This window comes from Triticum dicoccoides, chromosome 6B, assembly GCF_002162155.2.
Source record: "Triticum dicoccoides isolate Atlit2015 ecotype Zavitan chromosome 6B, WEW_v2.0, whole genome shotgun sequence".
Lineage (NCBI taxonomy): Eukaryota > Viridiplantae > Streptophyta > Magnoliopsida > Poales > Poaceae > Triticum > Triticum dicoccoides.
The window spans coordinates 18,926,875-18,937,640 of NC_041391.1; the positions used below are offsets into that span (position 1 = coordinate 18,926,875).

Below are 10,766 nucleotides of genomic sequence, written 5' to 3' on the forward strand. Positions count from 1 at the left end.
AGGATGTAGGGTGTTACTCCTTCCTGGAGGCCCGAACGTCGGTAAACTCTCTGTACAACCTCCGATTTAGTACTTCCCGACATGTTTGCTACCCTACCATGGGTGCAGTCCGGACTATCCACTGTTAGTTGGCGCGCCAGGCACAAGCTACGCTGGTCAGAGAACTTGAGGTTGGAGCCAATATGGGTTCGTTCTCCGACCTATGGGCGAGACCTTCACCTTCACCTTTGGCTCCTTCAAGCTTGAGGTCGATGATTGGGGGTTGCTCTACGATGTGATGCCCCCTCCCATCATCGACTACATCCACTTCGGGAACATCGAGTTCCAGTTCGACGAGCACGGCGACACCACAGCCATCCACGCCTCTCCATAAGTAGTGGCGAAAAAGCACATGAAGCTAAGTCAGCGTCGAGGTGGCTGGACCTTCATGAATTCACCATCCCATCCAAACAATTGGTACCAACGTGATCTTCCCGATTGTGGAAACGCACTGGCCTCAGAAGCTCTCCCGGCGTGGGGTCTACGCGACCATGTTGACCCCAACCGACCATAAGGAGTGGTCTGATGCCACAATCTCCTTCGATCGTGCCGATCATCCGACCTACGCCCCTGCCCTATTAAGTTTGCCTTGGTGCTAGATCTGATCGACAGGGGCTTCTATCTCCCATGGGTCCCGATGGACGGCTGCAGCAGCCTCAACATCATCTTCCTCTCGACACCCTAGCCAAGATGGGGAATTCCTTCTCTACCCTGCATCCCTCACCCATCGACTTCCATGGGTTCGTACCGGGTGGGCCAGTGCGTCCCCTCGGGCCATGATGAGTGTTATTTTTACTGTCATCACACCTGAGTTTAGACCAGTTTATTTCATGAAACCCGAGATATACGCTCCAATATTTGTACTAATGACTCATGAATGCAAAGGATTCCAAAATCGTCTCTTTAATTTATTTCCATAAGAAATTGGGTTATACATGGACTAAATCAAGCACATATATGTAAGGGAGCAAAGAGGAGATAAGGGGAGCCAAGTGGGAGGCACAACAAGTGCACCAGAGCGCAAGATGGCGTCTTACACGACTGCACGCGCTTGTATGCGCGGTTGTATGAGGTGTCCATGGCATCATCTTGTCCAGCCCTACAACTATTATTAAAGGGCCAACACCAGAATCGAATTAGAACAACTCGCAATCATAGAGAGATGCCGCAACTCCATCTTCATCATCAGGAGCATGCATCCATAAACCCTAGCCGCCGCCATTTCCATCTCCATAGCCATAGCCGCCTCCATCATCATCACAACAGCATTCATCCCCAAGTTAGCCACACCTTGTAATCGTGTATCGCATCCGACAACTATTGTAATACATATTATCAATCAATCATTCCTCTTGATGTGTTCTTCAATGGTTTCTTCTTGCAATCTGATCTCGCTAAGTGTGAGTAATACGGTAAGGTCATGGGTTGAGGCATCGCCCAACAACCCTATGTAATTGTTGAAGGGGTTGATGGAAGTACTTTGAATTAAGGTCTCGTATGTGTGAAATAAAATTGCCTTGTAATTATCTATTGTCGTGTCTGTGTTCTTCGTCCCTGCAGGTACCCGGGATCATAGAGATCAAGCAACGGAGAGGCTAAGGGAAGGAAGGCCGTGAAGTGCCAAATTTTTTTTGAAAACCCCTCCCATATATTAATTAACTTAAAATATTCATACAATCATCCGTTACAAAATCAGCCACGCAGGGCGGAACACTATTAAGGAGCACACCATCGGACCTATTATCAAAGCTGAACTTCGCAATCTCGTGCGCCACCCTATTAGCCGTTCTGTTAATCTTGGATATCTTGCAATTTATCATCATTTTGGCTAAACTCAAAGCTTCTATCTTTAGATCCACCAGAGGAGACCTGTCTAGAAGATCATTTCGAAGGAAAGAAGCCACAAAAGAACAATCCGTTTCTAAAATGATGGCTTTGTGGAGAGTAATACCAATATATAGCCCCGCAAGGGTCGCTCTCAGTTCCGCTTCTTCCGTGCTATTGCACACCCCAATATAATCCCAGGACGATATGATAACTTCTCCAGTATGGTTCCTGGCCACGACGCCCACACTTGCAGCCCTTAAAGCCTCCACATAACTTGCATCCACATTAATCTTAATGATCTCCGTAGCGGGAGCCTGCCAAGTCACAAGATTCTTTCGCATATCATTAGTAAAATTTAAGCCATCCACCCTCTCTTAACCTTTGATGCTAATCTCCATCTTGACATTGGGATGACAGGACGAGAAGGACGTCCAGTAATTTTGAATGAACCTCACCGGTCCTATAAAGCCGTGAAGTGCCATTTTGAACACCGATAACGGCAGGGTTAGTAGTATGGTGGCATGGATCATTTCGCTGAGGATACAACATGTGTAGTCACTAAACTTATAACATATGGTGAATCAAAGTCCTCATATCCATGTCTGTTTTTGCTATAAGTTTTTGCATAAACTGAGCATCGCGTACAAGCTTTATAGGACCACCGGTGTATTGAGCTCTTCCTAAAAAATCATGCAAAATAGTCAGTCCTCTCCCTAAGTTCGGCGAGAATCGTTGGGGATTCTACCGCGAGCTGCACGAAGCCATCAGTTAGCACGACGTCCTTGAAATTCTGAATCATGGCAATGAAGCCGATACACCCTGCCTTGAGCTCGGCGCAGCTGTGCGTCCCGGCCAAGCGTAGCATGTCGACGACCGTGCCCACGGACACGGTGCGCAGCAGCCTATGGGTGCACTCGAGCTTGAGGCCGTCGAGCGCGAACCGGTCGGCCGCGGCGAGGAGACGTCCGAGCGCCTCCGTGTCGGGGGGCTCGCCGTCGGCGTCGTCGGGCAGGGTGTCGGTGTAGATGAACCGGAGCACTGCTCCGAAGGTCTCGGGCTCGATGTCCTCCAGAGCGATGGGGGAGGAGGAGGAGGAGGAGGACTCGAGCATGGCGCCGAAGAGCTCCGCCTCGAAGACCGGGGAGCGGGCGGCGAGGAGCGCGCGGTGGGCGCGGAAGGTCTCGCCGGCGACCACGAAGGAGACGTCCGTCCAGGCGTCGCGGTCGAGCAGGCGGCCGAGCTGGTTCGACAAGGAAGCGTCTCGCGCAACGGTGACCCTCCACATGACAGTTATGTCATTGACGTTGAATTGGGTGTCGACGGGGATGAACTCGGGAAACCCGCCGGACCTCCTGAGGCCACGGTGGTCCGGCGAGTAGACGTGCACGCATTGGTTGTGGTGGGACGGCGGCGACGACCCGTCGCCATGCACGGCGAAGGCGTCGAAGGTGGCCGTCACGGCGTGCGTTGGATGGCTCACAAGCTCGAGGTAGACGGAGGCGAAGCGGGTGAGGGCGGGTACGCGTGGAGCGTCGCCGTACGGGTAGCAGGCCAGCCTCCAGCAGTGGCCGCCGACGGTGACCATCGGCGAGTAGACGCGGACCAGGCCCTGGCCCATGGCTCGGTGGCCGTGTGCCTTGGAGCTGATCTCGAACGCCATGAAACCAGAGCTCGACATTGCCGATAGACGGATTGGTCGCTGCTCAGCACCGTACTTTGTGCCTCGGTCAGAATAAATAGGTGGCTTAGCACGCTTGAAATCACAACCGACGTGATGGAATTTGGAAACATAATGATACGTCGGTTCATCATCGTTATGGCAAGACGAACCATTGATGGGACAAAACGACAAGGTCATCGCAAGACGAACCATGGTTCTGCATTATATTGGGAAAAATAAAACACCTGCCAAACAAGACTATCTTCAACTCTACACAGTTCATTACTTGCATCACCCGGCAGCGATAAGAAAACAGAAAGTGTTGTCTCTAACAAGATGGATTATTATTATTCCGAACCATTTACTGAGCCTCCTGGTTAAGTTTGCGTGTGTATAGGAAAATTGCAAATCCTATAATCAGGAGTTTCTCTGGCAAAAAACGAGCTCAACAGGCCATGCAAGTCCAACCTACATCAATCAGGTCGTTCATTCATGGAAAGAAAGAAACAGAAGGTAAAACGAACAGAACACGTTTCAATCCAAAAAAAAAAAACAGGTCATCCTGTGTGTTCGCTTGCTGGCTCTGTGCTCTTGATTGTGGGTCCCATGAGACCACGCCCAGGTTATGTAAAACGGGACAGCACCGCTTCTGTGCATTATTCGAGAACTCGACAAGAATAGGTTTCATCCTCCTAACTTTACAGCAACATTGTGGTTGGGTTCTCGATGTAGCCCTTGAACGCTTTCAGGAATTCCGCCCCAATCGCACCTACAGATCAAAATAAGAGGCAGATAATTTGGTAAGTTCCCAACTGACTCACGATTTATCTTACAACAGATTAAGAACATACCATCAATAACCCTGTGATCACAGCTCATTGTTACTGACATGTAGGAACCAAACTCGTACTGACCATCCGCGCTGCCTGGAATCACCCTCTTCTCAGCTGCTCAAAAGGGGAAAATATGATCAGGTAATCACTGAATGAATCCCTATGGGAGGACCAAGGACATCACAAAATGAATAATGGATCATAGTAGCAGAAACTATATCTAACTATGCTACAAAGTAGAATACAGAAACAAAAAACACAAACCATTTAAGACTATGTACAAGTCCTGCCTACAGAACTAACTGAAGGTTACTCACAAGTAAGCACAGACTAGGATATAGAATGCCAAAGTAAGGACCACGTGCAATATGTTTCGGTCGGATGATCTAAAAAAATATGTCTTGGTCGACGGACTGGGCTTCCAATAGCAGATTCCAGTACAAGGTCGACACGACTTATGTTTTCCAGAACATATGGAAAATATTGGCAAGTGCCAAACTGCTAATGTTACTTGTACACAGTGCAAACTAAGTAGCAACAGCATTTTATGGCCAAGGTATTGGCAGTACATGCCGAAAGTTTAACACGGGTTCTTACCAGAACCAATGGCCAATATTGCTGACTGAGGGGGATTTATGATAGCACAGAACTGTTTAATTCCAAAAGGACCTCCCAAGTTTGACACTGTGAACGTGCCACCCTGAAACAGAGAACCAAAATTGTAGATGAAAAATGATGTTGATTTCATACTTGATCATCTACTATGCGATAAATACCTCGTAATCTTGTGGTTTTAAGCTGTTATCCCTTGCTCTTTGAGCCAACTGCTTCACCTCCTCACCGATTGTACCAAGTCCCTTCTTGTCTGCATCCTGCACCACAAGTAATAAGTTAGAGAAGGGGGGGAAATGCACAAATGGAACTAGCTAGTTTTGACTAGCTTACCCTAACTACTGGAACGAACAATCCATGCTCAGTTTGTACAGCTACATTTATGTTCACATTGTGGTATCTGCATGAGAAGTACATTTGTCATATCACATTTCTTGCCAATATAATTTGAGTGACAGGTATAAATACTCCGTAGGAACTCACTGGCGAATAAAATCATTCATCCAAGAACTGTTGCACTCAGGGACCTTTCGAAGAGCCAAGGCTGCAGCCTGTGCAGAAAGTAGAGGTAAATTTAAAGCTGGAGATCACAGAATCCACATGAGCACAATATGACTTAAAAGATGACAATGAACATATAAGGACCAGTGATTACCTTTATAACAAGGTCGTTAATAGATATCTTCTTTCCACCAGATGCTTCCTGCAGTGGGTTCAGTTCCCCCCGCAACCTGTAGCACAACAAAATGAAGAACTCTTCTTTAGACAAAAGTTCGGTACTAAAATTATCCACTGCGAGTTTTACAAAATTAGGCCTGAAACATACTTGATAAGTTTGTCGACACGTGTGTCAACTGTCAAGTAGTAATGTGGGATGGTTTGCTTAGAGGCTAAGAGGCGGTTTGCAGTAACCTGAAAAGAACAGGAGTTAAAAGTTAAAACACTACAAGGCAGATAGGAACAACAAAAAAAGTCTCATCGGCATTCCTCAATGCTGAAACATACCTTTCTTATCTGCGCATTTGGAATATCAGTGTAATCTAATCCTGAAGCTGCAAAAGACTCGCTCTTGCCACCCTTGGCTACAGAAGTTTTGTTAAGCAAAAATAATCATTAGACGCTGGTTGGATCCCATTTGATTCACATAATAGAAGCACAAGCTAAATGCATGACATAATGGGCTGCATGCCCCTAGAGGAAGGATCAAGCGTAGTGCAGAAATTTACTTGGATCTCAATAGAATGCTGGTAAAAAAAATTGAATACTACGCAATTCGTCCACACACTTTGCAGTAGAAAACTCACGCGATGAAAAAGAAAAAGGAACAGAATCAAGAATGGCACATAAAAAGCATGGAGTTCTTTTTTATGAGAGCGGGTATAGTGGTCTTTACGACATCCAATTGTGTATGTGATCGCCTTAAAGAGCAACAGCAGACTACAAATGAATTTCAGTGGCAAAACTTGAACATCAGTCAAGCTAATTCAGATCACAATGCAAAGGTTTGCTGAACATGGATTGATTTGGTTGATGCTGTCCATGGATACGAGCAAGCACAGGCCAAAAAGGAGTATGGATGACACGCGTAAGAGTTGTAACTTTTTTTTCCAGAAAAGTTTCCGGCTCAGCGACTCCCAACTGCTGCTATTTGCAGGACTCTAGGATAGCTAGCAGATAGCAGGAGAAGTGTATGTGATGCGCATTAATTACAAAATCATGTAACCATAGACAATCATATATATAGTCTTTGGAGAACAAGTCCAGCTCTACGGAGTTCCATTTTCTAAGCACACATGAAATGAAATGCACTAGCATGTACCACATAGCCTGGAAGGTTAGTAAGTAGTAGACTGTATTTTGCATAACTAGTTAACCTAATTTGGCATGCACATGCAATTAAATGTGTCAAAAATCAAGTCCCTGAGCTCTAGAAAATCACACTTAACAAGAACACACAACTACACGGCAAGTCAACATAGTACAACCAAAAAAACCTCCAAATCAACAGACATCAAGATTTAAGATCAAGTGCATAGCCAGGTAAATGTCTAGTTAAAATTCAATTTGTATAATGGTCAATGCTGAAGATTTACTCAAGCAGTCAGTATACTAAGTTTCTACAAGCAAGAGATACTAGATTAGATCAAAGAACCATTCATCAATCTCAGGAATGCAATTAGAGGAGAAAATAGGATACCCAAGTAATCTTCAATGTCTGCCTTCAGAATACGGCCATCAGGACCAGTGCCTTTTACACTTGACAGTTGAACCTGTTTGAAAGAACACATCCATGTTTTCATTGACTGCACTGCATACAGCAACTACCTATAGACTAACTCAAATAAAGACTTACATTGTTATCCTCTGCTAATTTCCTTGCAAGGGGGCTGGAGAATATTCTATCACCAGATCGAGAAGCTTTTTCGGCCTTTGGGGCCTTCGGTTCAGGAGCCTTGGCAGGTACTTTCTCCTCCACTTTTGGCGCTGCAGGTTCTGGTGTAGCCTTTGATTCTGAAGGAGCAGCAGGCGCATCTGCAGCCGACGGTTTGTAATCTTTAAACTTTTCGATGTCACCCTCTTCTTCCACGGTCACACAGATGACCTAAGATCATAGGCCACATAATGCAACCAATATTATGTCAGCAGAACATGCAAGCAGTAGTACTGCAATATGAAATAATAGGCAGACAATTATAGGTTCTTTGGACAGTAAATGCATACCTCGCCAACTTTAATCTCTTTGGCACCATCACCCTGAACAATCTTAGCAAGATAGCCCTCTTCCATGCACTCCATCTCTACCGTGGCTTTATCCTAATTAGATGAGATGCATATAGATGTTATTTAGCTTCTGCTGCAGCTGTGAGTATGTGCTGACTAAGAATATGGAACTTGCCGATGAAGAATCTTACCGTTTCCACCTCACACAGAACTTCACCAGGTGAGACTTTGTCTCCTTCCTTCTTAATCCACTTGGCAATGTTTCCCTGCAGACAATACAAGTATCATATTGTACTATATATAATTTTAAGGAATAGAGGCAAACAGAAATTCTGGGTTCAATATAACCATTATTATAATAATAACTTTGGATGACAAATACCTCAGTCATTGTAGGTGACAGTGATGGCATCCCAATTTCTTGATGTGGTGGCAGGTCTGGAATAAGCAGTATGTTAGGACATCTAACATGGGATCTGGCTTATGCTATACTAAGTGGGGTTCTCAAAGAATTGTGATACAGGTAACAAAATGATGGCGGAGATGTGGGACCCAGAATTCAAGATACTATAACTTTTGTACAAAGCAAACAAAATGCTTAGATGCAGCACAAAAGAGAAATACCCTGAAATTTTACATGGAAATAGATGTGGACAAAAATCCTAATATGTTGTAATGCTTAGATATGGGTGGAAGGCAGCCTTCTGGCATAATAGTTGCCCCAAAAAAGATACCAAGCTCTGTTACAAGATTTGCAATTTCTGGTCATCGAATGTAGTTATTTGATTCAAGGGCATAAACAAACATCCAAGAGGGTGCAGGAGTACCTGCACTACTTGAGAAAGACCTTGCTGAAGCTACTCGCCCACTGAAAAAGGACAACAAAAAAGACAAACACCTTCAAAGTGGTATTCTTGTACATTAAAGGAAAGAGTACAGCCATAGTACATTTCTGGTAGGAACCACTCTAAATGGACAACAAAAACTCCAATCGTAAGCTGGGTTAGCTATTGTGCTATAGAAAAGTAAATTACCCTTCATGTATATGACTCTAAAGTGGTGAGGAATGCAAGGACTTTTTGCAAGATACGGTCGGTTTTTCATGATTTATATTAATTAATTGTCAAATATTTCAAGTTCACGTTCCCCTTCTCTGAAGGTGGTTATCCTTTGATACATTGGCACACAGAAATATAAAGGCAGCAACAGTGTAAAGAAAATCACACTATACCATGACAATGAACCATTGAGGCCAGTAACAGCACTTGGGACACGGTTGATGAGCATTCTTCTACAAGTGGAGCTTCCGTTTACTCCTCCTAGTGACACCTGAAAAATAAAAGTAGAAATTAGAATCTCAGGACAATATGCTAGGATTTCAATTATGGAGCAGAATTTACAAGGACATAACCTTGAAGGTCTCAAGCTCTTTCCCAGGTTGCTTGTACTGAGAAAATCTGGCGCCTCCAATTCTTTTATCAACACCTGCAGAAACCATAAGGACTAGATTACATCACCAATAGTGACACACACTTCTCACTGTGCACGTAAATTCCCAGAGAAATAAAGAGAGCTACTGCCTGCAGTAAACAGAGGGGCGCATCTAAAGTAGATAGATGACAAACCGCACCTTAATATAAATAACAGGGATTAACTCAGTCAGCTGAAGCATGTCTATTGGGAGTACAGAAAATAGTAAAGAGTATAAATATCACTGGAAACAAGAATGACACATGTACTTAATCTACATTGTCATCTTTTGTTTGTAAAAATGTAAGCATATCAATCAGTTATGGTTCATGTACTAGACCCTGCACATGATAAACTACTGTTTGTTATACCCCAAGCTGACTGAGAAAAAAGAAGAAGCATGCATGGTCTTCTAGAGGATCTGGGACAACCAATATCAAACAGCAAGCACAGGCACAGCTAGCCAGTAACAGGACACTTATATGCATGGGTAAAATAAGAGTTACAGCAATAGTAAGTCATCAGACAGGGCATCTCCAACTTAATTCTAAAACAGATCACGGATGCATAGTAATCAACGGAAGAAATAAGGATCAAACATAAAATGGCGAGAGACAAGCATACCATTTTCCTTTACAGCAGAGGACCCGGAACCAGTAGAGAAGCAGCGAGCAAGGCTGGCACGCTCACAATCTACAGCATTCCGCAAGCTCCGCAGCTGCATTACCAAAAGCAGGCGGCAAAGCCACGGATAGTTAGCCAATGGCGTGTTCACAACTTAAATGCACAGACAGATAATTAGATGCACAGGGAATGTAACCCGCAGTTATCTAACGTCAGAGATAAGATACCATGGAGAGTCAGCCAATGGGGTATTCACAACGCAAACATAACGACAAGTAATCGGATGAGGATTGTGCCAAACAGTCGCACGCGGTTACTAGCTAACACAGAGGTGGCAGGTAACCGGTCCAAGTGTGTGTGGCGCAGCAGCAGCAGCCAACTCTCAATGTCACATGATAAAAAAAAAGGAATCTACAGTAATAGTAGAATGCATTTGTACTAGCAAACAAAGGAATGGAAGGAGAGCCATGAATTCGAGGGTAACTAGTCCGGTGATCATAATTAACACCGAAGCAAGCTCTAAGCCCCCCTCTGATTCTGCTTGTAGAATTGTACAAACCGAGCGATCCATGCTTGTAGAATTGTACAAATCAATCATCACGGCAACAAAGCAAGTACATCTGCCCGATTCACAAGGCTCCGCCGTGGCGCGTAACGCCCAGCACGAAATCGCGCCACTTGGGGGCGTCGGATCCCACTCCCGATCAGAACGGCGCCGCGCCGCGCATGGCCTACCTGCCTGCCTGCTACTACTGCCCGCCCGCGCGGAGGCCCGTCGAACGGAATCCGGCGAGGATAATGCATTGCGGGACCGGATTCCGGCGGCTACGGCCGCCGCGGGCAGGCGCGACCCGAGATCGCTCGCCCGCGGGAGCAGCGGCAGATCGGGGGACGGGGGGCGAGGGGATGGAGGGAGGGGGAGAGAGAGCACGGACCTTGCGGGAGTGGCGGAGGAGGTGCGCGGCGGACATGGCGGGCGG

General features: G+C 45.5%; 2 protein-coding genes across 2 annotated transcripts; both read right to left on the bottom strand.

Moving 5' to 3' along the window:
* Positions 1-2,554: 2,554 nt before the first annotated feature.
* On the bottom strand, positions 2,555-3,544 carry LOC119320574 (BTB/POZ and MATH domain-containing protein 1-like). The gene has a single exon (XM_037594622.1). The coding sequence runs from the start codon at positions 3,542-3,544 to the stop codon at positions 2,555-2,557; it is 990 nt and encodes a 329-aa protein (XP_037450519.1).
* A 287-nt stretch (positions 3,545-3,831) lies between these two features.
* LOC119322310 (dihydrolipoyllysine-residue acetyltransferase component 2 of pyruvate dehydrogenase complex, mitochondrial-like) lies at positions 3,832-10,760 on the bottom strand. The gene is made up of 19 exons (XM_037595802.1): positions 10,722-10,760; positions 9,787-9,880; positions 9,104-9,177; positions 8,924-9,021; positions 8,520-8,560; positions 8,075-8,130; positions 7,884-7,958; positions 7,693-7,785; positions 7,325-7,573; positions 7,169-7,241; positions 5,977-6,053; positions 5,798-5,883; positions 5,627-5,702; positions 5,455-5,522; positions 5,305-5,371; positions 5,136-5,231; positions 4,957-5,059; positions 4,378-4,473; positions 3,832-4,295 (listed from the first exon to the last, which is right to left on the bottom strand). The coding sequence occupies exons 1-19, from the start codon at positions 10,755-10,757 to the stop codon at positions 4,225-4,227; spliced, it is 1,629 nt and encodes a 542-aa protein (XP_037451699.1). The 5' UTR covers positions 10,758-10,760; the 3' UTR covers positions 3,832-4,224.
* Positions 10,761-10,766: the final 6 nt, after the last annotated feature.

Excerpts from the sequence above, each read along its gene's own strand:
- LOC119320574 (XM_037594622.1), bottom strand. The coding sequence starts at position 3,544 with ATGTCGAGCTCTGGTTTCATGGCGTTCGAGATCAGCTCCAAGGCACAC.
- LOC119322310 (XM_037595802.1), bottom strand. The coding sequence starts at position 10,757 with ATGTCCGCCGCGCACCTCCTCCGCCACTCCCGCAAG. Across the intron at positions 7,574-7,692 it reads AAGAGATTAAAGTTGGCGAG|GTCATCTGTGTGACCGTGGA; the intron begins GTATGCATTTAC and ends CTATGATCTTAG. Across the intron at positions 5,884-5,976 it reads CAAATGCGCAGATAAGAAAG|GTTACTGCAAACCGCCTCTT; the intron begins GTATGTTTCAGC and ends TGTTCTTTTCAG.